Below are 26,820 nucleotides of genomic sequence, written 5' to 3' on the forward strand. Positions count from 1 at the left end.
GATTGGAGGAATTAGTAACCCTGAAAGCCTTGATAGATATGTTTTAATGATCTGTGACCTCCGCAGTCCCTCATCTGTTTATTGTTGCAACAGGCGAGAAGTCGTTCCTGTGTGACCTCTGTGGCTTTGCTGGCGGGACCCGGCACGCCCTCACCAAGCACCGCAGGCAACACACAGGTCAGTACGGCCGCCCGGCCCCCGGCCTGCCCGTCCGTCAGCAGGCAGCCAGTCCGTCAGCAGGCAGCCAGCCCAGGCGGGCCCCCCAGCACTTGTTCTTGGCCCTGGATTACCTCCCCTTTCGATTTTTGTAAAGTCCGTATACTTGAGGGCCTCCTGAAAATTCTGCTTGAATAGTAGAAGATTTTAATTTGTCTGCTTGTGTTTGCAGAACAAGCCTACTGTGCTTTATGGGTCAGGTGTCCTCTGTAAATGCACGTTAAGTAGGAGGGAAAAAAGTGTTCGGCCTCCAACATGCAGACGCACAAGACACTTCTCTGTGGGCAGGACCCTGCCTTGGGGGTGGTGGGTGAAGCTGGGGTGCAGCTGGGAGGGGGGGTCTGCCTTCCTCTCAGGCTCACCTCATCCTCTCAGTCCCTCCCTGCCTGCTTGCCTGCTCACCCCACCTCTTAGCTGCTTCTCACCTGCTTACCTACAGCCCTGCCTTCCCAGCTCTGCCTTGGCCTCCCTTAACCTCCTGACCCTCTAGCCGGCAGTCCCTCTGTGAATTGGAACAGGGAGATGTGTTTGTAGTTCAGTACAGTTTCAGGTACTTTTGTGACTAAGAACAGAACGCAGTTGGGACTTCCCTGGCGGTCCTGTGGTTAAGACTTCGCCTTCCAGTGCAAGGGGTGCAGGTTTGATCCCTGGTCGGTGAGCTAACATCCCACATGCAGCCAAAAAATCAAAACATGAAACAGAAGCAATACTGTAATAAATTCAATAAAGACTTTAAAAATGTCCACATCAAAGAAAGGAAAAAAAAAGCTTTAAAAAAAAGAAAAAGAATGGAAAGCAGTGAAGAGGCAACTTAAGCAGATAAAGACATTAAAAAGAATCCTTTTTTTTTTTGTGATGTGCATTCTTGGTGATTCAACAAAATAAACTAGATGCCTTGTTTAGAAACACGTAAGCTTGAAATGTTTTAAACATTTATTAAAGTTGATTACCTGTTGGTATGCTGTAATAAGTCGTAAGTTAATTAACTTCTGAATTATAAGTGCCTGGGACAGAGCTGATTTTTGGTGATGTCCCTCGTAACTATTAATAGAGCCACTTTTTACTTTCATTGAGATGATAGGTCATGTGGTTATAGAATTTGTAACTCAGTGTTAGACTTTTACTTGGGTACCATGAGAATGGTTGAGTTTGGCAATTATACTCAAAATGGCGTAAAAGTAAGATACATGAAATATGTTGCTTATGGTACATTTTGGTTCTTGGTATGTTATATTTAACAGTTAGCTGCAAGGAGCTTTGATGCCCATTATGGTGTTTATAAGATCAGTGGAAATTAATGCTAGCCATTCCTCTTGAATCTTAACTTTATATGATTCAAATTTCCATACGGGATAAGGGTTTTTATTGAGTTGAGACATGTCCAGTGTGAATGTTGAAAACTGAGACTTTGTAAACATAAAATTCTATTTTAAATTAAACCTGTGATTGCATGCTTTTAATCCATTGATTTAAAGTTTCAGTGGAAGAGATGGCAGAAGAGCCCAGTGGATGGCTGTTGTCCTTGGCTACTATGTTGGACAAGTTGGGCATATGTGTGATAAAGTGTGTTCATGTGGGGTTTCCTCATTCTTAATGTTTCAGTTTATTGATGCCCGAACTGTTGCTATGCAAATGGCCTCCCCCTGGTGTGGCCCTGGGGACTAGCCGGCCCCCTGCACGCCGCCGTTGCCATCCTGGCCGTGCTGCCTCTTCCCACTGCAGAGAGGCCGGTAATGCTGTGATCACAGGCGTTTACAGGTGATCGATCATAAACCTGCATCGGGCAGGCACAACTTTATATTTTATGTCAGGTCCAGAGGCTCCTTATTACTTTGCTATTAACTTTATACCATATAGGACAATGTCTCACAGACAGAGGCATCTGTCTTTTTGGCATTTATCTGCCTCTGTGGCACAAATCAAACGTGATTCTTTAATACCAAAGTCAGTTCTTAAGACAGTTTGCTTCAGCCAAACAGCTGAGTAAACTCAGTCTAGACCCTTAGCTTTTATGCTGGATTTATAATATTTAAGCAACATGGAACTGGTTGTTTTTTGGTTTTTTTTCCCCAAGGCCAGATTTGTTTGGTTCATTTGAAATCTGTGTTTCTCTGATGTAGTCCTCTTTGACATGGTTTACCTTTTTACCACAGAGTGCCCACCCAAATTACAGTCAGCTTGGAAAGGGATAGGTATCAAAAGTGTTGCAAGTGGCGTAAATAATTCCCCACTGCAATACAGACTGTCTGGGGGGCTGACACAAAACATCTTGCATTCCGAGATTTACTTTTATCACCTGTCAGAGACCCTTGATTCAAGGGCACAGGAGCAAATCCTCACGTGTAGTGGAAGAGTCTTGGCCGGCTTAATAACCACCAACCCGCCCAAAGGAATGCCTTGCGAGCTTCCAGGAAGAGGGCTTTGGCCGTCTGACAGATTGTTGACACACAGGGAGCACGGCTGTCTGCCCGTAGCCATGGCGGTGCTGGTGGCCCTCCTCCGGCTTCCTTTCACTCTTCTGTCAGGGGGACCTCGGAGGCCGAATATTCCTCAGTGGTTATTTTCACCAAGATTATTGCTTGTCAAGCAAAGTACGAAGAGCAACACAATCTGAACTACTGTGTACTCTTGTGTGAGGGAGACAGGCAGAAAGGAGATTCCACCGGCAGGATGTATGCAGATAGCCCTGATGATTTACAGCTAGCGTTGTTCAAGAGTACTTAATATCTCACTCATAGGCTTATTGATCCCTTTGGCTTTAGAATGGCAAAGAATTCAGAGCTGTTCCCAGTGCACCAAATCAGTTTGATCAGTCCATCAAAAAATTTTCCTTAGCAGGTATGTGTGACTCCTCATGTAGCACCTATCTCGTTTCATGCAGTTAACAAATATTAGGAAACTGAGATTCTTACTTAGAATTTGTAAGATTTCCTTTGAAATTTTTTAGTCTAGAAGTTGAGTTTTTGTTTGTCTGTTTTGGGTTTTTGTTTGTTTGTTTGTTTGCTGTAATTGAGACTAACAGACAAGAGCTACTTCTGTATTTCTGAATTGTATTTCCCTGAAGAAATTACCTGAAATTTCCTGAAGAAAGGATCATTTCTGGATAAAAAAGAGAAACCGATGAACATATTCCAACAATAGTGTTGAACATATAACAGAATTAATGAGTTACAAATTCACTACTATGTACAGACTGAACAAACTATAGTCTGTATCGACAGAGAGTTCTTGGCCTTCAAGAGCCCAGACATGCTTGATCCTTCCTTTACTTAGTGGCTGTAGCTTAGTATTTCATGGAACATATTTTAGTAGCATTATATTTTCTCTCTGTCAGTTTATAGATTATTCACAATTTCTTAATACTACATAGTTTAATCTGTTGTGTTGTCAAGTTAAATATGAAATGACAATTTATAGTTTTTTGCCTTATAATGTCAGCTTGATATGAACTTCAAATTATTAGAGCTGTAGAGAATCTAAATGACGTTATTCTTTAAAAGTGTGGGTTTTTTTTTAAGTTTAAATTGCGTCACCTAAAATTGCCATAAAAGTTTAAATGAAATAAGCTTGTTACATTTACCTTGTTTTTTAAGTATTTATGTTAAACCTCTCACCAAGAACATTAACCTTGAGGAGCTTGGATGACCTTTTATTTATACCACAGACTCAGACAATGAATCCATGATGTTACCCTTCTAGATTCCCACCAAATCCATGAAAAATGGATAGCTAAACGATGACTACCAAGGCTGATAGAATAAACCAGTTATCAGTGACTCTGATGCCAACACACTTGAAACACTTTACTTGAATGGAATAAGTAGACATCAGAATATACTTGTGAATTTGCTTAATGAAAAGAATCTTTAAATTGTTTGACCCCTTAGGTTCATTATATTAAAAGTGGAAGATTCACACCACCCAATTTGAAGTCTTAGTATCTGGTTTCACTAGTCATGTCAGTATTGTATTGGCATAAAGATTTCCAGATGGATCAGTGAAGCGGAATAGACTCATGCATGTATTTGTCCATTGTTTTTGACCAAGGAACAACCTTTAGATATAGATTTAACAAATGATGTGCAAAACCTCTACACGGGAAACTTTAAAATACTGCTGAGAGAAATGAAGGAAGACCTGAATAGAGTGATATCCCATGTTCATGGATTGGAAGACTCAGTGTTGTTAAGATTTCATTTCCTCTCACATTGATCATTTCAAATCCTTCAGACTTTTTTTTCCCCAAGAAATTGACAAGTTGATTTTAAGATTCATATGGAAATGCAACAGTGAAGTATCAAACAACTTTGAGAAAGATGAACAAACTTGACTTATACAATCTGACTTCATGACTTATTATAAAGCTTCAATAATCAAGTCATTCTGGTGTTGTCATCAAGGTAGACAAATGCATCAATGGAATGGAATAGAGATTACAAAACAACCCACACCTACGTGGTCAACTGAGCTCTGACCGAAGAGCAAAGGTAGTTAATCTCTTCGATACATAATGCTGGAACAATTGGCTATCCATGTACAGTAAAAATAAACTTTGACCCATATATCACATCATATACAAAAATGAACTCAAAATGATCTTAATCTAAATATAAAACCTTATATAAATTCTAAAAGCAAATTTAGGGGAAGAGTCTTCATGATCATGGATTAGCAAGGATCTCTTAGGTGGCAGTGCATCACAAGCCTAATTCATATGAATAGTAGACTGAAAAGACAAACTACAGACTGGAAACAATGTGTGTATATCATAACTCTTATAAAGGACTTGTATCTGTAACATGTAAAATGCTCTCAGAACATAATTTTAAGAAACCAAGCGATTAAAAAAGGGTCAAAATATTTGCCCAGGCACTTAACCACAGAATGTAAATGTATGGCACATGAAACAGTTTTCAAGTCATCATTAGAGAAATGCAGATTTAAAGCGCTAAGCACACTGAGTGCTGTGATGATTCGGAGCAACGAGAACTCTCAAACACAACTAGGAGGAATGTAAAATGGTCAGACCACTTCGGGAAACAGTTTGGCAGTTTCTTAGAAAGTGGGGTGTGTACCTACCGTATGACCCAGCTACCCCACTCCTAATACTTACCCAGTAGAGAAGGAAACACATGTCCAAGGAAAGACTCGCACGAGAACATTCATAGCAGCTTTATTTCTAATTCTCAACAATGAAAATAACTCAGAAGTCCTTCAGTGGATGAATGCATACACATGACGTTCATGTAATGGAATACTGCTCTGCAGCTCAGCATAAAAGTAAACCAAGTATTTACACCTGAAGCAACATGAGTGAAGCACAAAATAATGCTGCAAGAGGCCAGACAAAAGAGAGTCATGCTGCATGTTTCCACGTGTATACGTTTCTGGAAAGTGCTAATACATAGCGACAGAACCTTTGCTTGGGGATGGGATGATCAGAAGAAGGAAAAGTACAAGGACACCTCTGTGGGTGAGGCTTGTGTTCGCTGCTTTGATTGTGGTAATAGTTCCGTTCTGCCTCCTATGTCAGTCTAGGCAGGTATGTCAAGTCACTGAAATAATTAATAACAGCGTTTTTTATCCAGGTGAGTGCTTCCCTTTGTGTTTCTGTTTTCCATGTGAACTACTCTGACATCGGTGTACAGTTAAGGTACTCTTAATTGAATTTAATGAGCAACTCAGTCTTTATAATGAATGAGGAAGTTTTCAGATATGCTTGTGTATGAATGTTTATATATTTCTATGACATAGAATATTCCTGTGTCACATTTGAAGACTGCACAATTTTATTTTAGCTCTATGCAATTCGAAGATCACGTATTGTCCCTCAAACAAAAGCAAAACCTGCCATCATCGTGAAAGTGATTTTTTTTTTATGTCAGTTCAGTACAGTTGAGTTATCTATAGCAATTTAAGTGACCTAACCAGCGGTTTAGACACTAAGAACAAAGAGTTATTCTGGCTGACCCTGGGTGACCACTTGATTGGGGTGTTGTACATGGGGTTTATCTTAAGGACAAATGGCTAAAAGAGACAAAAATCCCTCTCAGCTTCAAGATTTTTACTCTGTATATGGTCTTCTTTTTATAAGAATAAGTCAAATACTTCCTGGTAGAATCTGTTAAATGATACCTCTGTGTCAAGTTCACTAACTTTGCAAAGCCATTAATTATGTTATGTATGCTATAAATTTTTACTTTGTTATTGGCTCTGAGCTCTCAATGAGAACCATTTGTGTGCTGCTGCTTTTATCTTTGTGAGAGTGGTTTGCAGTTTCCGGTGCTTAGGCGGGAGTCCTGGCCTAGTAGTGATGGAGCACTGGCCATCGGGTTCCCTGCCGGGTACCTTCCCTGCACCCGCTCTGCTTTGATCCTCACAGTTATCTGTGCGTTTGGCGTGTTCTCCTCCTGATCTTGCTCAGGGGGTTACCAGGTAGGGAGCGAAATATGGCAAAACCTGGATTGGAATTGAAGTCCTTTTGGCTTCTTCTAACTGCTGCCCTGGGCTGCGGTGACAGATACAATACCGTCAGATGAGATGTGTGTGCATTCCGTGAAGATTACCGCAGCTCTCGGGAAGGCTACGTAAACAGGCGTAGAGAATGTAGGACCAGTTTCTAAACGTTCTCATTTTCAGGGCAGACATAATTTCGTTGTTAGCTGAATAGATGTAGAGTCATTTTAAACTAACATATTTCATCCCTCATTTTCTGTATGTTAGTATACTTATAAAACTATTACAAAAACATGGGAAATAAATAACAAGTGGAATTACTGAACATATGTAAAATTAATCCATCCTGTGTGTAAAATTTCTCAGGAAAAATGTCTCTTGACAAGAGTATTTCTGTATATCACAACTGTGTTTTGGGGAAGAGGTGGTGAAGTTTTCTCTAGTTCATATGTAATGTGAGCTATACACATTATCACTTTTAAGTTGCCTGGTAACCATATTAAAAAAAGGAAAAAGTAATAGATGAAATTATTTTTTATAAATAGATAATTCAACCAGATACATCCAACTTATCATTTGAACATGAAGTCAATTTAACATTATTACCAATATTTTATTCTCCTCCTCCCCCCCCCACCCCGGATCTTGGAATTGGTGTGTATTTTGCATTTCTAGCACATTTCAATACAGAGGCCAAATTTTTATCTGAGATTCATGATCTGTATTTAGATTTGATAACATTTACGTATCAAAAAGTAGATTCTCATTCCAGAGCTGTTCCAGACTTAAAATATTTTTTCAACAAATGAATTTAGTATCAGGTTTTAAATTTAAATTTATACTAATTAAAGTTAAATCACCCCATCTCAGGTGCTCACCAGCCAGTGTAGCTAGTGGAATTAAAAACTGGCCAGACCTGATGTCTTTGAGTTTGTGTGTAAAGGAGAGAAAGGTGTCAATCAGAGGGCCATGGTCCTGGGCAGGTCCTTGAACCAGCCCACAGCCGAGCTGTAGGTGCAGACAGATCAAGGGTGTCTACGCAGGGAGATGGAATTTACAGTGCTGTTAAATATTAGTTCAAATGTTCCTTTGAAGCCTCTTTACCTTTTACTCAACTGAATGAATTATAATTCTTTACTTCTAACATTTTTTTAAATTGATGTCAATTTATAGCTTGGTTTTATTTTTTTCTTCATATTTAAGATTTAATAAGTTTTACACTGTGTATTCAAAGTATATCTTTGTTATATAGTTTTCGCTGGTTTTAACCTCACTGATACTTTTATAATGGCTCTAGTCTAACATAGTTTGTTAAATGATTCCAGATACAGTGCTAAACCAAAGCTGGATATTTATGTTTTTATCTGGATGAGTGCTTCACTGTGTTTCTGTTTAGATTAGATAATTTACTTTCCTCTTGGTATGTTACATTTGAACTGCATTATATGTATCTTGCTTCTGTTCTAAATAGAGAAATAAAAATCAATGGTATCTTTTAACTTTCTCACTCTGTGAATAAATATTCAAATATCCTAAATATGTGTAGCCTTAAAATTTCATGGAAGTATGTGTCTTTTTCATTGTTAATAACAGATTAAGCCCTTAATTTCCAATTTTTGTAGTGATTCATCTACAACTATTCTTGATATATTACAGGAGAAAAACCTTTTAAATGCGATGAGTGTAACTTTGCCTCCACAACCCAATCTCATCTGACGCGGCATAAGCGGGTACACACTGGAGAGAAGCCGTACAGGTGCCCCTGGTGTGACTACAGGTAACAGTTCATTACAGAGCAAGTGGAATCAAGTGGGTCATCATGGTGGGTGAAAATCCTATTAAACTCACCATAGCAAATTGGTTTTGTTTTTCTTTTTTGATTAACATGAATTAGCATGATTTAAAGCATGACTCACATGTTAGGAACGGGAGTGTTACACCACCTAATTTTGGTAACTGTTTTTAAAAATGTAAAGTTCTTTTCCATTTTTTAAAATCTTAGCCTTTAGGTTTTATAATCCATTTGGTGCACCTGACTTCCAAGTGATTTTATTTCTTTACTCAAAGTAAGGAACCATCCAATTAATCAGTTATTCAGTGCACGTGGCATCTCATCTACTCTGAGTGAGGCGCTCGTTTAGACAATGAAGAGAATGTAAGAAATGCTTCCTGCCTTTAAGGGTGTTGTAGCATCATGGGTGACTTGTAATGTTGGTAAATATTTATCGTACAGATTTCAGTGGTATTTAGAAAGGCCAGGGGAGCGCATAGGGAAGGAACAAGCTCAGTCCTGCTAGAGGAGAGAGCGTCTCAGCCACAGCTTAAAAGGTAGGTAACTGTCAGACGTGTGTGTTCTACGAGGACGCAGGAGGTAACGGTACAGTGTGGCACTTCTGTGCTGAGAGCGTGTTGGAAGTCATGAGTGCTCTGTCCACTTGTGGAGGCCGCAGAGGCTACGTGACATCTGCCAGGGTGCAGAGTAACTTCACGGAGGCAGCGAAGCCCAGGTGCGGAGAAGCAGGAGTGGGGAATGACCCCGTTGTACTCTGTGACGAGGCCCGTGTGTCCTGGGCGTGGCGGAGAGTGAAACGGGGGTGTGGGCTGTGGCTGGATGGCGCTGTGCGGGGAGCCGGCGCGCGTGCATGCAGAGCTCACTGTGGTGTGGGAGACACCACGGGGTGTGCAGGCGACTGAGGGACATCTTCTTAGGGCCTCAGTCAGCCAGGCTGTGGGGCAGAGGGCTCACAGCCCCTGTTGTGCATGAAGATGTGGAAACATTGAGGGTGATTCTTCCATGCAGCCTGCCTTTGTTACATATCAGAATCTATACCTTTAGCCTGAGGCCTTCGTTAAAAAATAGGCTTTCTTACTCCTGTGGATGTAGCCTGTGCATTCAGTAAATATATTGCCATAATCTCTATCGTTATCCTCATTATTGCATTCAGTTTTATGTTGAAGGTCATCGAATAGTACCGAGATATTACGGGTATATTTCATTCATCAATTATTCATTCATTCAACATTTTATCAGTTCTGTCTTTGCCTAACACTAGATTGGTGTTTCTTTGAGATTTGGTAAAATGGTGACCCAGTTAGAGGTAGACATAGAAATTCTAAGGTGCTGATAATATGGGTTCTTTAAAAAACGAACATATTGAACACTTTTTCCTTATTAAAGAGGCCATACTGTAGTTGCCTTCCCTGTGGAACACAGGAAAGCAATTACAAATTTATAAAAACTTCCTTTAATTATCGCTCAGCTGTTGGGATTATGTTCTTTCAGTCTGTACTTTATGCCTACGTTTTGAATCATTGTTTTTGTTTGTTTTTTGTTTTTATTTGGTGGTTTCTTTTATTGTAAATTTTATTTTTCACACAAATTGTATAACCACCTTATTTCATTAATCCTGTGTAACTGTGGTTTTCAAACTATAATTTTTAAGTCTCAGAAGTTACTTCAAACATGATCTTGTATAGACCCCATGTATAAAATAGCTAAAAGTGGTACCTACCAGCTACAGGTTTCAGAGTTACAGTCGGTAACAGTCACCCATCGTGACACTAATGACTTTCACGGAAGGCTGTTCGACAAGCACAGAGTTTTCTGTGGGGGCGGTTCTTGCTAACAGTTGCTGTTGGAGCAGCCTCAGTGTCCAGTGTGTGACTTTGGGGGGAGCACTCGGCAGGGACGGGTCGTCAGGAGCTCCCTGAAGCCAGTCTGCCTCTTCCCCGTTTGTGGAAGACATTGATCCGGGTTGCAGCTTTAGGAGCACTGCTGCCGTGCGTGTGGCGAGGAGCACAGCGGGGTCGCCGCGCCAGAGCCTGGGTGTGCACGTCAGCCCTTGTGTTCACTCTCCTCTCAGGTTAGGACTTTAGCTGGTGGTAGTTTTTACTTGACCTGACAACCTCAAGATACTGTTCAGTGAGGTAGTGCAGGAGTTTCAGTGCCATGAAGGTCTTTAGTGTCTTAAATTTATTTATAATACATGCCATGATGGATTTTTTTTTTTTTTTTTTACAGTTTTTGAAGTTAAAAAAAACCCCAAAATCAATTGTTACATAATTACTGAAATACCTTAAAGTTTCAAAAGGCCCATTTGAAAACCATTCTTTTCTTCAATCTGATTTTAATACTTTATGGTCTGATGTTAGGTTGATAAACAAAAATAACTATTAAATTTTTAGACATTTATGCTATTTTCAGGTTTTTACTTCAAAAATACTTTTTCCTAAATCTTTGTGCATATCCATGATTTTGGGGGAAGATATTCCTAGAAGTATGATTTAAGGCTATTAATAGTACTACTACGAAGATTGGGGCGTGAATTTTGTTTTGCTGATCAGTGCTGAGTTTTGATACACAGATCTCTGTATGCATAAACATATTTCTAAGTATTTCAAGTTTTCTTGGCTTGAAATTGTATTACACTTTGCTAAGGTTGAGGTCCTGTTACTTGTCCCTTTTTCAAGTTACTGCCTTGAAGTAGCATCGCTTGCACTGAGCAGTGTGTTGGAGCCAGCAGCATCCTGTGTGGATCAGACCTCTGTGAAAGGAGCTGTGTTTTCTAAGACTGTTGTCGCTGCCCAATGAATTAATACTCAGAATGTTTATATCCAGTGACCACTATCAGATTTCCTCTTGAAATGCTTGAAGTCCTTGATAAAAAGGTGATTTTATCTTTATTTAAACCTTTTTAATAATTTGAATATTATTGAAAGTAAATAGTTTGAACATTTTCTGTTCATGTGACAGTTTTATCGCTCTGCATATACATGGTTCGGTTTGCTCGCACTAATGAGCAAAAGACAAATAAACCAGGAGTACAAAAACTTCCAAATATATGAATACTCCTAAAGTTAGGGACTGTGAATGAAGTGGAGAATTTTCAGCAGTTACCTTTGTTTTCTTGTTGATGAGAATAAGATTTTTTAATGAGCAGATAATTAAGTTCATAAAGATTGTTTTGGTTTTATAGCATAGGAAAAACAAAATGCTTACCACGTCTACCTCAGAGCGACAAAGAAGTACCTTCTTTCACAAGATAAATAAATTGGAGTATATAGGATTTCTATAGAATGAAAATATGTATATGATGGTCACATATTTCCTGAGAATATATGGTTGTATTTGTCTTATCAGTATCTTTGCATAATATCTTATTGATACTTTTTTCACACTTAGAATTTTTTCTGCAGAACATAAGTAGATACAGGTTATTCCTGTAGCATGTTCCTACCACTGTCATCATTAACACTTATTTGTAGGTAAGTTACCATCATTAGAAACAAGTATTATTTAAATTTCATTTGAAAATATTTTTTCACTTTATAAATTGAACATTAGTTGAGAAATCCTGGAAGTTATAATTATTCATGAAAAATGTGAATATAGATTTGTTTACAAAAGAATTTTATAATTGGTCTTTTGAACCTGGGGCTCTTTTTCAAGTTTGCATTATTAATTTAGCCAATGACATCTCATTCTGTTTAGATGTAAACATGTACCTTTTTTCCTAAGCTTTTCCTGTCTAAAATATCCAAAATTCTAATCCATTACAAATCAGCTATCTTCCATCATTGCTGTAAAACTTTTTCACTATTAATTAGTATTCATTATAATTTTGAAGCATAAATTTAGATTCATAGCACACTGTCCTACCATATTTTTTATGCAGCAAATTCTTTAGATTTTTTTCTACATTAAAATGGAGACAATCTAACATTTTTCTTTATTTTTATTTTTTGTTAGATATTTATTGTCACTTCTCTATTAAGGAGAGAGAGAGAGAAAACTTTAATATGTTATATTAAATACGCTTTCCAATAATGTAAATCCTTCGTTCTCCATGGAGTTTATTAACATCAAGCTGCACTCTGTTCCACTGATGACACTGGCTTTCACATGAGATTGGATGACTGGCACTAAAATTGGCCATAATTGGGCTTTCTTTTACGTGAAACTCACCTTCTCATTGGCTTCCATTTCTTAAGGTTTGTGGAGGAAATGCAATAAGTGGATATTAAACAGTAAGCCACTAAGTCACGAAAAGTAACACAAAACACTACCTGCAGTGTTAAAAACAGTAAGGATAATCTTATGTTACACTTTAAATGTCATTTAGTAAATTAAAGAAAACTAAAATTCAGGCCAGACTCTGCAGTTTGATCATTTATTTATTGTGTTCCTATTAATGATCTTGAAACACCTCTGTTCCTTAAGACAGAGACTTTTGCTCAGCTGACTTAGTACTTCCAATGTTACACACTCTTTTAAAAAATTTTTACTGTTCTATTTTTCATTTTATACACTGTTTTTATTTTTTTATTGTTGGAAATTATAACTCCAGTTAGAAATAGACATATCATAGAGCTGAGGGATGAAATTTGTAATTCCTGCCTTATATTAAAGACTTACCCCATTGTTTTGCTGAACTTGGAAATACACTTTGATTCTTTTCCTTACTTGATGGTTTACTTAGCTCTTGGCCATTGTATTCCATAGAATCATTAACACACTCGGTTTTCATCTGAAGAGGAGCTTTCATTCCTTTTGATTGAGGGGAGGCTAAGAATATCTGATGTAACCTTTGACCCAAGTAGTGGAGTCTCAACGAAAAATGTGCTTTTTGTGATAGTCCCTGATATCTCTTTTATTGCTCTTCTAAATATTTTGTTTAGTATTTCTTACAATCAGACTTGGTAAGTGTTTACACATGTGGCTGGACTAGGTAGAATTTACTGTTTGTCACAACCATTTGAAATACATGTGTGTGTGTGTGCATCCTAGAAAATTTTTGTCAAAAATTCTTTTAATTTAATTGAATTCTGTCTTGCCTTTACATAATGCTGGAAGCATTTTTAGGGTTTAAGATGTAATGAAAAAAATTATAATAATTTTTTATTTCCCCTTAAAGTTTGTATTAATTTATCAAATACATATTTCTGTAAAGTGTCTCAGTTATGACAGCTTTTGCAGGTCTTAGAGAATAGTGTGCCTTTTTACATAATTTTGCTGGGTGAACATTTGATGTTTATTATGTTTCACTGAATAATAAGGCACTGAGGCCTTGGCGTAGATGGAATCGTTGCTCTGTCTTCCGTTGTTTCAGCAGTCCGCTTCCTGACTCGGGGACTCACGCGTGGGGGATCATTTCCACCCCATGGGGGATCTCCCCCGAGGGTTCCTGCTTCCTTTTGGTTTCCTGTGGAGGTTCACAGGTTGTAGCGGGAGAAGCAATGGCTGGGTCCAGCTTGGGTTCACCCTGAATAAAAGCAAGTAGAAAAAATAGGTTTTTTTCTTTGTAGCAGAATATCATATATACCGAGAGAGAAGTGTAATTATACTTACCAAAACGTACAGCACACATCACTTTTTCTGAAGAATCAGAGGCAGCATTTATTTTTAGGGGTTGATTTTGAAGTTCCTGAAGAATAATGATACCACATAAAACTGATCAAATGAAAATATCTAGTATTAATTATAGATGTGATTTATATTTGAAGCAATTTGATTGATGCCACAAGCCTAGTTATATCAGAACAAAATTTAAATTAAAAAAATCTTTTTGTCAGTGAAATAAACCAGACAAACACTAATATTACATGATATCACTTATTTGTGGAATCTTAAAAAAACTCAAACTCATAGAAATAGCAGAAAAGTAGTTGCTGGGGAATGGGGGAAATAGAGAGGGGTTGGTAAAAGGGTATAGACTTTCAGTTATAAGATAAATAAGGTCTGAAGAGCTAATGTACAGCGTGGTGACTTTCATTGATAAACTGTTTTGAATACTTGAAATTAGCTAAGCAAGTAAAACTTAAATATTCTCACCAAGAAATAAACAAATAATAAAATGTACCAGTCAGTACTGTTTCATTATTTCATTCATATCAAGTCTATTTAACTGCTAATCCAGTTAATGGAATAAGAAGCAGATGCCCTGGGCTGAAAGGTTAGTCTGACAGCCTCAAAGTCCAGTTACTTTACAAACTTTTCTTAGGGTAACGATGATTCCAAGGCTTTCCTGGGTTTGTGGGCAGTTTCTTCTGGAAGGCAGATGTGTCTGTTGTGCTGTGTTTCTAGTGCTGGTCCTGGTGGACAGCCCCTTCCTGCTAGCTGCCCTCTCACAGTTCAGCGAGCCACAGGTAGATGTCAGTATCGTGGCTGCTTTGTGGAACCATGTTTGATCATTGGCAGCATAAATATTGCTTAAGAAGATTCTCCTAGCAGGTGTCAAGATGGTACTTTATGAAGTTGTACTGTCTTTCTCATGGAATAGGAGTTTCTGGTAAGTTTCCATGGGATCTTTTGAGGGCTTCCCTAACAAAAAACATAATTGTATTTTCAGGTTTTCTATCATGAATTATGAAAAATGTCCTGTATGTAAATGTATTCTGTTTTTATTCCTAATGTTTCTATCGGTTTCAGTAGAAATTGAATTCTTTCTGAACATATATCTCCTAATTTTCTCTCGCCATCTTATGAGTGAATTTTTAAAAAATCTCAGTAGTTCTAATTGTGGTTTTGACTTGGTTTTGTATTTTCTGTAATGTTTATGTCTAATGTTATTTTTTATCTGTAGCACATTTTACTCACACTGCTTCTCTGTCCTGTGACACCCAAGCACACAGACTTTTAAACATTTTTGCCTAAGCCTATGTGCTATAATATAGCACAGTATTTATGTCAGGCTTTAGTCACTTTTGGTAAATTTTCAACCAACAAAACTCATTTAAGTGGGGAAAAAAAAACACAAAACTGTAGACTTGAAAACAAATAGATTCCATAGCATTAAAAATTATAAATTGGTTCATATGTCTTTAAAAGGGAAAAATATCTAAGATAATTTGTTTTGTTTATCACGACAAGTAAGTTGTTTTGTTTGTTGGTGTAGCTGAAATAGTCATTGAGATCACAGATTAATTAGAAGAGCCGTTTTGAACACAAAGTGACCATACATTCCCTTTGCTATCTCTTAAAGTAGAATCTAGATAAACATGTTTATTTAACCTGCTGTTGTTGAATCCCAAATCCAGTCATTATAAGAGGACCAGCACTATCTTTGGGGATGGTCTTTCTACAAGGAATTACTATGGACAGTCCCTGGGGTGGTAGTTAGATATATCTGTATATCTTGTGGTAGAAAGAAAGGCCTTAGAGATGAAAAAAATAGAAGATATTTTTTGGGCAATAGTCTGTTGCATAATAAGTTATTCCTCAGACACTAGAGCTATTATCACACAGCAAAACACTTTGCCATGTAACTATCTATATCTCCTAGGCTAGAGGCTCATACAGTGTAGCTTGTTAGGAAAACTCCATAATCACCAGGATTATCTAAAACAACAGTCGGTGGAAAGCCAGTCACACCCTTCTGCTTATGTGGTTGTATTTCACAAACTCAGATGTGGATTCGAGAGAAAATAATGAAACGGGATACCTTTTGAAGTGGATAAAAGGTTGACCACTTGTCATGAGTTCAGTGAGAATGCTAAGATTCTAGTTATTTCATTTTGATTTTGGGTCCTTTGTATCAACATATTCTGAAATATTGCCTCTCTAGGGCCTGTTTAAAAAAAAAAACTGAAAGAAGGAAAGAGGAGAGAAGAACTTGGAACGTTTAGGAAGTGGGGATGCGGTGGTCTGTATGAGGTGGCTTCTCTATCAGGCGGACCTTCCAGGCATCAAACTCCTTTAGTGGAATAAGACACTGCCTTCCTGGTAGCACTTGTGTATGTTTGGCTTTAGGTTAGGAATGCCTGTAAAAACAAGATGACATCTTTTCTTACTTTCACATATTTATTTTCTTAAGGGAATGTAGCACAAACCCTTTGTTGACGTTTTCCTGTTGATGAGAAGTACTGTGTTTATGAGAAGCTCTATAACAAGAAGTACTCCTGAATTATTTCCTATTTTGGAAATTGGTGTTCTGCCTTTCCTTCCTGCAGAGTGAGCTGTACTTGAAATAAACCAGCATCCCTTATTCGATAACATAATATGCATAGTATGTAATCTGATACCTTGCCCTACAGGGAATTTTAGCCTAATATTAACTTTCCTCACCCCTTAAACTTTAGGTCTTTACTCTTAATTCTTTTGGTTTGAATCTTGCTAAACAACTCTGTTCCCTCATTTTGTATCTTTTATATCAGTTGTGACACTGTGTGGAGATCTCTATTTAAATTTTGAATCAGGTTGATTAACTGTACTCAGTCATTTCTTTCCTCATTATGTTTTTTTTTTCTCATCTTAAATTACAACTTTTATGAAATACGTGAAATGTCATAAAACAAATTAAAATTTTCTCATAGAGATAAAACGTGGTAAACTAATGCTTGTGCTTAAATAAATCAGTTAATCTCTTGGATTGAATTATTTGAGGTAAAAATTGGTTAACACTTAAATTTGAGAAATTTGTTCTAGAAACCTTAGATAACTTTAATTAAAAGTAAGATTCTGCCCCACTTTCCACTCCCAAAGTATATTTTTCATTTGATTTTAAGTAATCTTCTCACATCAGCAAGCCTGGATTGTAGGGCATATGGGAGTATGTGGTGAAGGGGGCAAGAGTCCTGTGGGCTGTTTAGTCCATGCCAGGTAGTTTTACCCCTAAAGGCAATGCACAGCCAGCAGAGAATTTTAAGGAGGAAACTGACATATTCATGTTTTGCTTTGCAGTGATCACTGTTGCAGTGCAAATGAAGAGGGAGAGAGGGACACAGCAGGAGTTGGGAGAGCATTTAAAAGACAGTTGCAAAGGTGCAGGCAGAAATAATAAGTGACTAACCCTAAACTAACGCAGTATCCACGATGGATACAGGGAGAGGCTGATTCCAGTGCCTGTTAGGAGGTAGAATGAATGAGCATGGTGACCAGGTAGGTGAATTTGGGGAAAGATGCATGCCACACTTCAGATGCCTCAGCCAGGGCTGCTGGGTGAGCAGTGGGGCCGTTGGCCGGATCCTCACCGCCGGAGGAGAGGGACCCTTTAGCAACATGGTGATGAGTGCGGGTCGGGTGCGTTGACTTTGAGATACCTGGGGATATCCACATGGAAACGTGCCAGTAAGTGTGCAGGTCGGCGCTGGTGTGTGTGGAACTGCAATGCATTGATGCGATTGGTATTTCCCTTGGAAATTCTGGAGAACGGAAAGGCTGAGGGGCAAAGAGCAAGTGTCAGAGAGACTGAGGAGCAGCCTCCAGAAGCGGAAGGGACCTCCAGGCAGCAGGCAAGCAGTGCACAGGACAATGCCGGCCACCTGCCTTAGCCACCCAGGCGACATGGGTTCCCTGGGGAGGGCCGGTCCTGGCACAGGGCAGGGAGCAAGAGCGCTCGCCAGCGGTCAGAGGTGAAGACTCAGTGAAGGTGCTCATTAGCCGGGCTTGGAGGCTGCTCCCTGGAGCCCCTGGGGAGCTGGGTGCCTGCAGGGCAGAGAGCCGGATGCGTGTTGTGTTTGTGTGTGTGTTTTCACTTGTTTGCTTAAGATTGCTTTTAAAATTTTACTTAAATGCATACATGCCGAGGTGAAAGAGCAGTCACAGCACTGAGGGTGAGCAGTGCCTTTACCCAGCGCTCGGATGGCGACGTCGGGTCAGGCTTTTGTGACGCATCAGGGGCACGGATGACAGTGCTGGAGAATCCGCAGTGCCTCCCTGTCCCCCTGCGGGGCCTCTCTGGAGATGGGGAGCTGCGGCTTCACACCTCTGAATCTTCACGCGCCATGCCAGTGCTCCCACATACGGGGGATACTGCGTGGCAACAGGTTTTCCTTTGTTGTGTTCAGAGCTTTGAATCAAAGAGCGTAGAGATTGTGTAGTGGAAGTGTTCTGCCCTTCCCCACATATACACCCAAATATTGGGATTTTATTTGCCTTCTGTGAAGAATTTATTTCCACGAAGATTGTATTACCTTAACTGTTATATGTAATTCAAAAATTTGCTTGGCACTAGCTAACAATTCAGGGCAGCCATTTAACAAACACTTATTTTAAATGTAATCTTTTAATGTGTGACATCTTTTCTGTGACTTATTCTGAACAGTTTTTGCTAATGTCTTAGGGCTTTTCTAAGACCAGTAAATCTAACAGGCCCCTCTTGTGACATCACGAGCCAGTGGAAACACAGGAGTTTATCGTGGTGAGACCTGACTCCCACATATTTACAACCTTTCCGTTTGTTTTACCCACCTTTCGTTGGCTTGACTTCTTCCAAGTAATTATAGATATGGTATAACTCTTTTTACTAATCACAGCTTTAATTATATTTTTTATGTCCATTTGTAGTAAAACTTCTGTTTCACTGTTTTAGATTGACCCCTGCCTTCTTCAAATTGCCATATTACTAGAAACGTATAATTCTACTGGAATGGTCCTACCAAGAGAAATGTAATAATAAGGACCATGCGGGTACTGGAGTTAGTGTGTGTATAGTATGAAAAGAGAAGGCAAATAGATCACTCCTTAGGGTGACATAGGGAACATGATTTGTTTTCATGACTTAAAGTGTATTATAACTGCTGAGTGTTGGTGTCAATTGTACGCAACCGCTAAAAAGAGGAAATAAGTCATGTATATCGCCCCACAGGCTGGTGTGAGCTGTTCTTTTGCGTCCACTAGCATTGTGTGTGGATCTCCTTTGATTCTACTGGCATTTTCGCTGCTTTGTTTCATTATAAACTATGGTTACCACAAGGTGGTTATGGCTGCATCTCAGATTTTGGTTTTAGCTTGTTGCTCTGCTTTAAAAATGAAAAGCGCGTTTCCTTTTGCAAATTGGGGTAGTTCCCTACATCTTGTACCAAATTTTTGGCATCATTTCAATGAGTACAAATGAAGGTAGTAGAAATAATCATCACAGCACCCCTGCAATAGGTTCATTTTAGCATTGGCTACAATGTGTTGTCGAAGAAAGCTGTTGGGGCGGCTTCCTTTCTCTCAGCTGACACAGCTTTCTTAAGGAAGAAGGGACTCAAGGACGCCGTGCAGGAATGGCAGTGAGTGAGTGTGTCGTTGGAAATGTACCCTCAGACTCAAGGAGCTGTGTGCCAGCGAGATATAGGGACGATATCAGCATGTATTTATTTATGTATTTATTTACATTTCCTTCCAATGAATGATTTCTGTATGGCCTGTGAAAATGACGTTATGAATGTAACGATTACACAGCCCACACCTTACTTCCTGTCATATGTGCTTGTTTTTAACTACATGTGCACACACAACTATATTACCTTCCTTGCATCCATTTTTAACACAACAATCTTCTAAAACGTTGTGTGTTTTGATGTAAAAGAGATTCAGAACAAGGCTCCAGTTTTATTTTCAAGGGTTTTTTGTTGTTGTTGTTGTTAAGTTTAAAAGTGGAATATATGTTTGCTTTAGCTATAAAAGCACAATCAAGGCACCATGATAAGTGAGTCAGTGCTGTAAAAGTAAAACGAATTTTGCCTTCACTCACATGAGCTATAGAAGGAGGAAGCTTTATTGTCCCTGGGAAAGTGATAAGGCAGAGTAATTGTATATTATACTGTCCTGGAACATCTGCCTGAAGACTGTTGGAGCAATTCATCTATCACGGACGATACAGCATGTTTTGTCTTTCTGCTCTAACCCGTCCCCACTGCTGGCCTGCGCCGAGGTTTTGATAGGGACTGCGCCTGGGCCGGGGCGCACATTAATCAGTCCCCTTGTTCAACACTCCAGCTGACATAATTACAACCTGCGCACAGCAGTTATTCAAGTCGAGTCCTTGTCACTCGTGGTGCGAAACTGCACAGCTCCGATCCCGGAGGAGATTGCCTTATCACACAGAACAAGGGCTCGCAGGAGTGGAAGAGAATAGAAATGGGAAAACGTCTTGCGGGAGTACTATATATTCCTTTAAAGTAAGACGTTTGAGAGACGTACAGGGACAAAGGGAAGCAGTGTGTGCAGTGCCTCAAGTGGACCGGTCGTGACTGCAGAGTGGGTCACCAGGAGCATTTCTGTGCAAAGGGACGGAGATGGTTAGGTAGATTCAGGGGCCCCTCGTCATCAGTGATTCTCTGATGCTTTTCGTCAGAAGTGATCACATAGCTTTAGAATTAGAAAAGGTTTAAATGCTCCTTGATAGGACTGAATTTAACAAAATTAATAAACTGTGCATTGTAAATCTGCTGTAAGTATACACTTAACCCAAGGAGCTTTTTAAGGAAGAGAGAGCCAGGGAAAGAGTCTTTCAAGAGACTTTCAAAGACAGGGAAGTTCACTGATTCCTGTGGCCAGAAAATAAACTTTGTCTTGTTATGTGTCTACCTCCTTGCTCTAATCCTGGGGCTTACTGGCCAGCTCCTCCAGTATCCCAGGTGTGAGGGCAGCAGGCCCCTTTCAGCCACTTAAGAAGTATTTAAAATTGTACGGCACCCCTCTCCTGCCCCTGACAGACCGAGGGTCTGTGGGCACTTAGTGAGTTATGTGATCAGGTGTGCACACCTCCATGCGTGCAGAAGCTGTGGGTATTTTATATCCAGCCTTTTTATTTATTTTTTGGCTCTTTGACATTATTACATTGTCCCAAGTACAATCAAGTTGTGGTGCAGACTCTCAGAAATATTGTGAAATGTATTGTTGGTTCAGTAAAAGTTTTACTTATATCACCTTAAGTTTGAAAAGCTTTCAACTAGAAAGGCGACTGTAAAGTACTACATATATTTATATCTTGAATTGTAAAGCAGTATTATTTGTAGGTGACTCTGTCAAGTCAGAGCTCCGTACGCGCATACCTGTGTGTAGTTCAGGCCCTGGTGGGCGTCTCTGCGCCTCTCTGGCCCCTTAGCTTCTCCGACAACCAGGACCCCAGTGACTGCTTGCACTTAGCAGGGGGATGAGGCGGCACTTGCCTGTACTTCGTTAAACATCCTTTTCTTCGGAAGGCTTCTCACTCACATGCCTTTCCTGGTTTCATGGCATTTCACTTTGCTAAGCTTAGCTAGTTAACAGAAAAGGAGAGAATAACGCCCATTCTATAAGGACACCAGTTTGTAGAAACGAAGAGTTGGGGTGGGGGCTCTGTTTATTTCAAAGGTCCAATATAAAAAAGAGTGGCCAGATAACAATGAAAAGGGCTTCTGCCTGCAGCCGCTGTAGCCAGCAGGTGAGTGGGGGCAGGAGGAGCAGGCGTACGGCTCACCCGGCCTGATTTTCACCAATCACGGCTTCAGGCGATATTGTTCGCTCAGTCTTGAAAAATGTTTTTGTGATCAAGTTAGTTGGAGAAACACTCTCTTTACTGTACCATCCTCTTCAAATGCATAATGAACAGCATATTAAAGACTCACAGAATTCCTGCTGCAAAGAAAAATATGTAACTTTATTTAACTGAAGTATGTGAAATGTTAGCCATTAAGGCCTTTTCCCTGAAGCCCTCTAGTCATCGTGCTGGACTAATTTGGGTGCTGGGATATTTCTGTTTCAATAAAGGATAGGCCACCGTTAATGTCTGCTAAGTGTTTTTACCTAAGAGACTGGGGATCTTAGTTTCTCATAAGCGTGTAGGATACGGCATCTGGTAATTACTTAAACTTACTTATATAAGCTTTTAGCTTGTTGGCTCCATGTCAGATGAAAGTCTACGAGGTTGCACTTTTCTCAAAGTAAGTTGCCTTTTTCTAGACTGAGGATATATCAGCATATTCAGAAATGAACAGTTAATGAAACTGTACCTTTTTTTTTTCCTTTGGTCTAAAGAAGAACCAAGGAGAAGCCAAGGTTCTGTAGGGCTCGTGCTGGCAGGTGGCCCGCCTCCCTGCATACGCAGTGGAGGACAGGCCACATCTGGCCACGTGTTTAAATCCGTCTTCTGTTCTATGAGCACACAAAGCGTGTGAGGGGGGCTGTTCTTGAACCATTAAATGCTAACGAAATAATGTGGGTTTCTAGCAGAGACAAGGCTCACTGTCGCCACCTCCTATTTCTTCCTGTGAGTCTCATTGTTCTCCAGTAGAGTGGAAGGTGGAGCAGGTTGTTCGATTTAGGGCAGCTCATTCCTCTTACTGGTTGTAGAAACCAAAACGAGAAGAGATTTGAATAGGGAAGTAATTTCAGTGGATGTGAATGTGGGAACATGAATGGTGAAGAACAGATGGGAGCTTCTACGTACTTTGGGAACAGAAGGAGCGGTAGGGCAGCGTGCAAATCCTGTCAAAGGCAGTGGTGTATCCATAGGTAAGTGTGCAGTTAATCAGTATCATTAGAAATCAGTTGAAGTCAGTCAGGCATTTTGAATAGCATGGAAAGCAAGCTAATTTTAGGCCATTCTCAATTAAAGATGTCACTGAAGGGGGTGCAGCAGCCCTGTAAGTATGCAGGTGGAATTTTCAACCCCATTTCAAAATTGTTTCGTTTTATGAAGCATGGCATTTTGTTACGGTTATTGATGTGCGCAACTCACCTCTCCTATCAAATTGTATTCTCTCTTTGAGGATATAACCAAAGTGATTCATATTTATGTTTCTTTCAATGTAGGAGGCACTAAATAAAAACTACGTAAATTCAGTACCTGTGAAAATAGACTTCTCTTGTAATCATACTTTCCGTGGAGATCATAGCAATAATTAGGCTTAAATTACTTCTGTTCTGCAAGGCCTCCCCGTGGGTCTGAAAGGCTGGGCTTGCCTTGCAGCTTTCAGACCAGCACTCAGAAGTACGGGGAGTGGAGCCTGGGCGTGGGTCCCGTGGGCCGGCCTGGGGCTGCCATGTGCGGCTTCTCCACAGGCACACGGTCGTGCTAGCTGCACTCAGGACGGGGCTGTGAACACCTGACAGCCACAGAGCGACGGAGCCCGGAGCCTGGATCCCTGCAGCCACGGGAGAGCAGTGGCCGGAGCACGGGCAGCGAGGCGGCCGTCTCCATGCACTCCCGCGCCAGCGCCCGGGCTCCTCCTTCGCGGGAGACGCTGTTCTGTGTTAGCAGCAGACGACGCACTTCCCCTGAACTAATGCACGTCAGCTGTCACTGTCACAACGATTGATTTCAAAGAATTGGGGTTTATGAAGAACTGGAGACAATGAGAAGTGACCTAGTAGGAACTGTCCTATTTAATAGTTAGCCACCAGTTGGGAAGAAGAAAAAAAAATTCACAGAATTTAAAGCAGGGTGATCCAGAAATTGTCAAGCTAAAATTAGGTACTTCAGAAAGTGTTCAGAAGATTGTGTTTTGGGATTACCTCTGATTTCTGTAAGCTCTTAGTTAAAGAAAGAAACTTTGCATAATTTTGTCAATCATGAAATATGCCATTATTTTTGAGTATCTGTTTTACTTGTTAGATGCCTGTAAAACTTAATGCTATTGTATAGTTTACTCCCTGTTTGAACTTTGTCATTTGAAGAGTCAGCGTCTTAGTGCCCAGCCCACCCCAGGTCCTCCTCATGCCCACTCTCCTGAGGGACAACTGGTGATCATGCGTATTTTTGTCCCCCTGGAGATAACCTGCTCCCTGGTCTACAGGTGGCGTCTGGTCGTTTTCCCTGATCAGGAAGTTAGTTCAGGCCCCTCAGTGACCACTGCACCTCTCCACGCGTCCCTGTTTTTTTAGTGTTCATTTTGGTTTTCTAGGTGATTACTTACAACCCGACTTCCCTTACTTAAATCCTTTCCTTGACTCACCACATTGAATTATCTCCATGTAAACATGAGAATCTTTACACTCGATTTTCATTTCTGTTACCAACTTTTGTCAGCTATATTGTTTTACTGTTTGTAACATTCACATTCCGTATAATAGTATCCATCCAGTTGTTTTTAAAATACATGTTTTGATCATATTTGCTTGACATGAGTAAAACTTAAAGATATTCTCATGAATAATCCAAGTGATCCAAAAACATACTGAGCAAACATAGAAGTTCCCTTTGCCTTGGAAGCTTTTCCATAAATATAATTACCATCAATAGATTGCAAGGCTTTCTTCTAATATCCACTTAATGCGTTTATATATCTGTATGAGTATATTGTATAGTTTTCAAAAGTGAAAGGATTCATATATATATATACACACGCATATATATATATACACTTACCTGGGACTTGCTTTATTTTTTTTTTTTTTTTAACTTAACAGTGTGTCTTGGAAGTTTTTCTCTGGTGGTACATAAGGTCTACCTTATTCTGTTGATGGCTTTTGTCCAACAAATAAGGATGAGTGACGAGCCACGCACGCACCAGTCCTTCTCCCACAGCGTTCGAGGGAGATTCAGAGCCAGGCACGTCACCGTTGCTCCTCCTCTCAGCCCGGCTCCGTACCTGACACACCCATGGTTCTCTGGGGCCACACTAGGGATGCTGAGGTGCCCGACGCCAGAGTGGGAAAGGCATGTGGGACTGGTCAGCTTCCCATGAAACAAGCAGCAAAATATTCCATGGTCAGAAAGTGCGGGAAGAAAATTCTTTAAGTAGAACTTTCAGGACTTTTTAACATCAGTTTACATACATAGCATGAAATATTGTTAACAAGAGACCAAGACAGTCTTTGATTTTGCACACAGAGGTTTGGGAGGGGTGCGGCGGACACTCTCCCCTGGGGGACTAGGAAGCGGGTCTTTACTGGGATCTGCGTGCACGTTAGCAGTGTCTGTGCCCACTCGCTCTTGGGTTTTGGTTTCTTTATCGGTAAGATAATATTACCAGTCCATGTTGATGAGCACATAGAAATGACCTGATTGTGCCTTAGTGATACGACTGTAGTATTAGCCCAGGTCTCCCTGGTCCCGTGGTTACCACTTGGCTCGCGATGTTGCCACGCCCGCTCACCGGCACAGTCTCGTGACTGACAGACCACCTGACGGCTTGGGTGGGAAGTTGTGACCTGGGAGGAGGAAGAGCAACGCAGAAGGATGAGCTCTAGCGGATGTGAGCCTTGTGCAGCCAGCTTCACGGTAACCGATGGGCCTGTGCACAGCCAGACCCGCAGACCATGAGGGAAAATCCAGAATTAGCTTCAAATAAATAAACTATTGCTGAAGATAGCATTGCCAGTCAGTGGGGAAAAGATAGACTATTAAGAATGGTATTGACGGAGCTGCCTAGCAGTCTGAACCCACAGTTTACACCACACTCTAGGAGAATTTTGAAAGAGATCTGTTATTTAGTGGGACATGATGCAACTCTTCAAGCACTAGAACCAAATTTGCCACCATTCCTTTATGACCTCCAAGTAAGAAAGCCATAGGACAAAAGATGAACAAAATAAAGCACTTCTGCTTTTTGGAAGAAACTGTAAGCAAAGTCTAAATGAAACTAAGGAAGAAATATTTGCTACTTTTTCATAGACAGAGTCCACCTCCTATATGTATAAGAGAATGACTAACAGCCCTTAGGGAAAAAAAACTGATCAAAAATATGGAAAAACAGTACAGAGAAAGGACAAGACATATGACATTTCAATATTTGAAGAAACTTTGTTACATGAAAAATGCAGATTAAAACTTCTAAAAGTTAAAAATGGAAACCCCAGTGAGCTACCATTTTTCACCCACCACATTGGCAAAAATTTAAAAGTTTGGTAATACAACACACTGCATTGGCACTATGTGCAGAAACAGGCCCCTCAAACGTTGGTGGTGGAAGTGTAAGTTACTGCAGCTCCTCTGGAGGGCAGTTTGGCAGCATTTATCAAAATTACAAAAGCATGTGCCCATTGACATTTGAAGCAATCCACTTGGCATCATGAGATTCTCTTGGCATCCTGAGAAATGGAGAGTATTTCACGAGATAATGCATTGCAACCTTGTTTGTACTAGCAAATGATTGGAAACAACCTAAATGCTCATCAGTAGAGGATCAGTTAAATATAATATGTTCTGTCCTTACTGTGAAGTATTGCATGGCTATTAACAAAGGAGGGAAGGGAGGTGGAGCAGAGGGAGAGGGTGGGGGGCATAGAGGGAGGCATCAGGAAGGATGCTTTGCTCTCACATAGCCACGTAGAAAGGTCTCCATGCCCTGTTGTTACGTGAAAAACAGTAAGGTGCTAACACGTATTATGTCAACAGATTTACATACAAGAAGAGGGGAGAAAGGAAGATACAGTATATTCATTGAATATACGATTGAAAAAAATCATTCTTAATTCTCCCGAAAGATTGATAAGAAGTTAGGGATCCTGGGTCCCTG

General features: G+C 40.1%; 1 protein-coding gene across 6 annotated transcripts in view; it reads left to right on the forward strand.

Annotated features, from left to right (window-relative positions):
- ZNF407 (zinc finger protein 407) overlaps positions 1–26,820 on the forward strand; it is a 409,125-nt gene that overhangs the window by 243,536 nt on the left and 138,769 nt on the right. For 5 of the 6 annotated variants that reach the window (XM_057698831.1, XM_057698835.1, XM_057698836.1 and 2 more), the window contains exons 6-7: positions 94–177; positions 8,329–8,449. In XM_057698831.1, coding sequence (XP_057554814.1) covers positions 94–177; positions 8,329–8,449 — 205 coding nt within the window. Of the gene's footprint in view, positions 1–93; positions 178–8,328; positions 8,450–26,820 lie in introns of those variants that run through there. The other variant, XM_057698837.1, reaches the window with a different exon arrangement.

The sequence above is a fragment of the Hippopotamus amphibius genome, chromosome 11, assembly GCF_030028045.1.
Source record: "Hippopotamus amphibius kiboko isolate mHipAmp2 chromosome 11, mHipAmp2.hap2, whole genome shotgun sequence".
Classification (NCBI taxonomy): Eukaryota; Metazoa; Chordata; class Mammalia; order Artiodactyla; family Hippopotamidae; genus Hippopotamus; species Hippopotamus amphibius.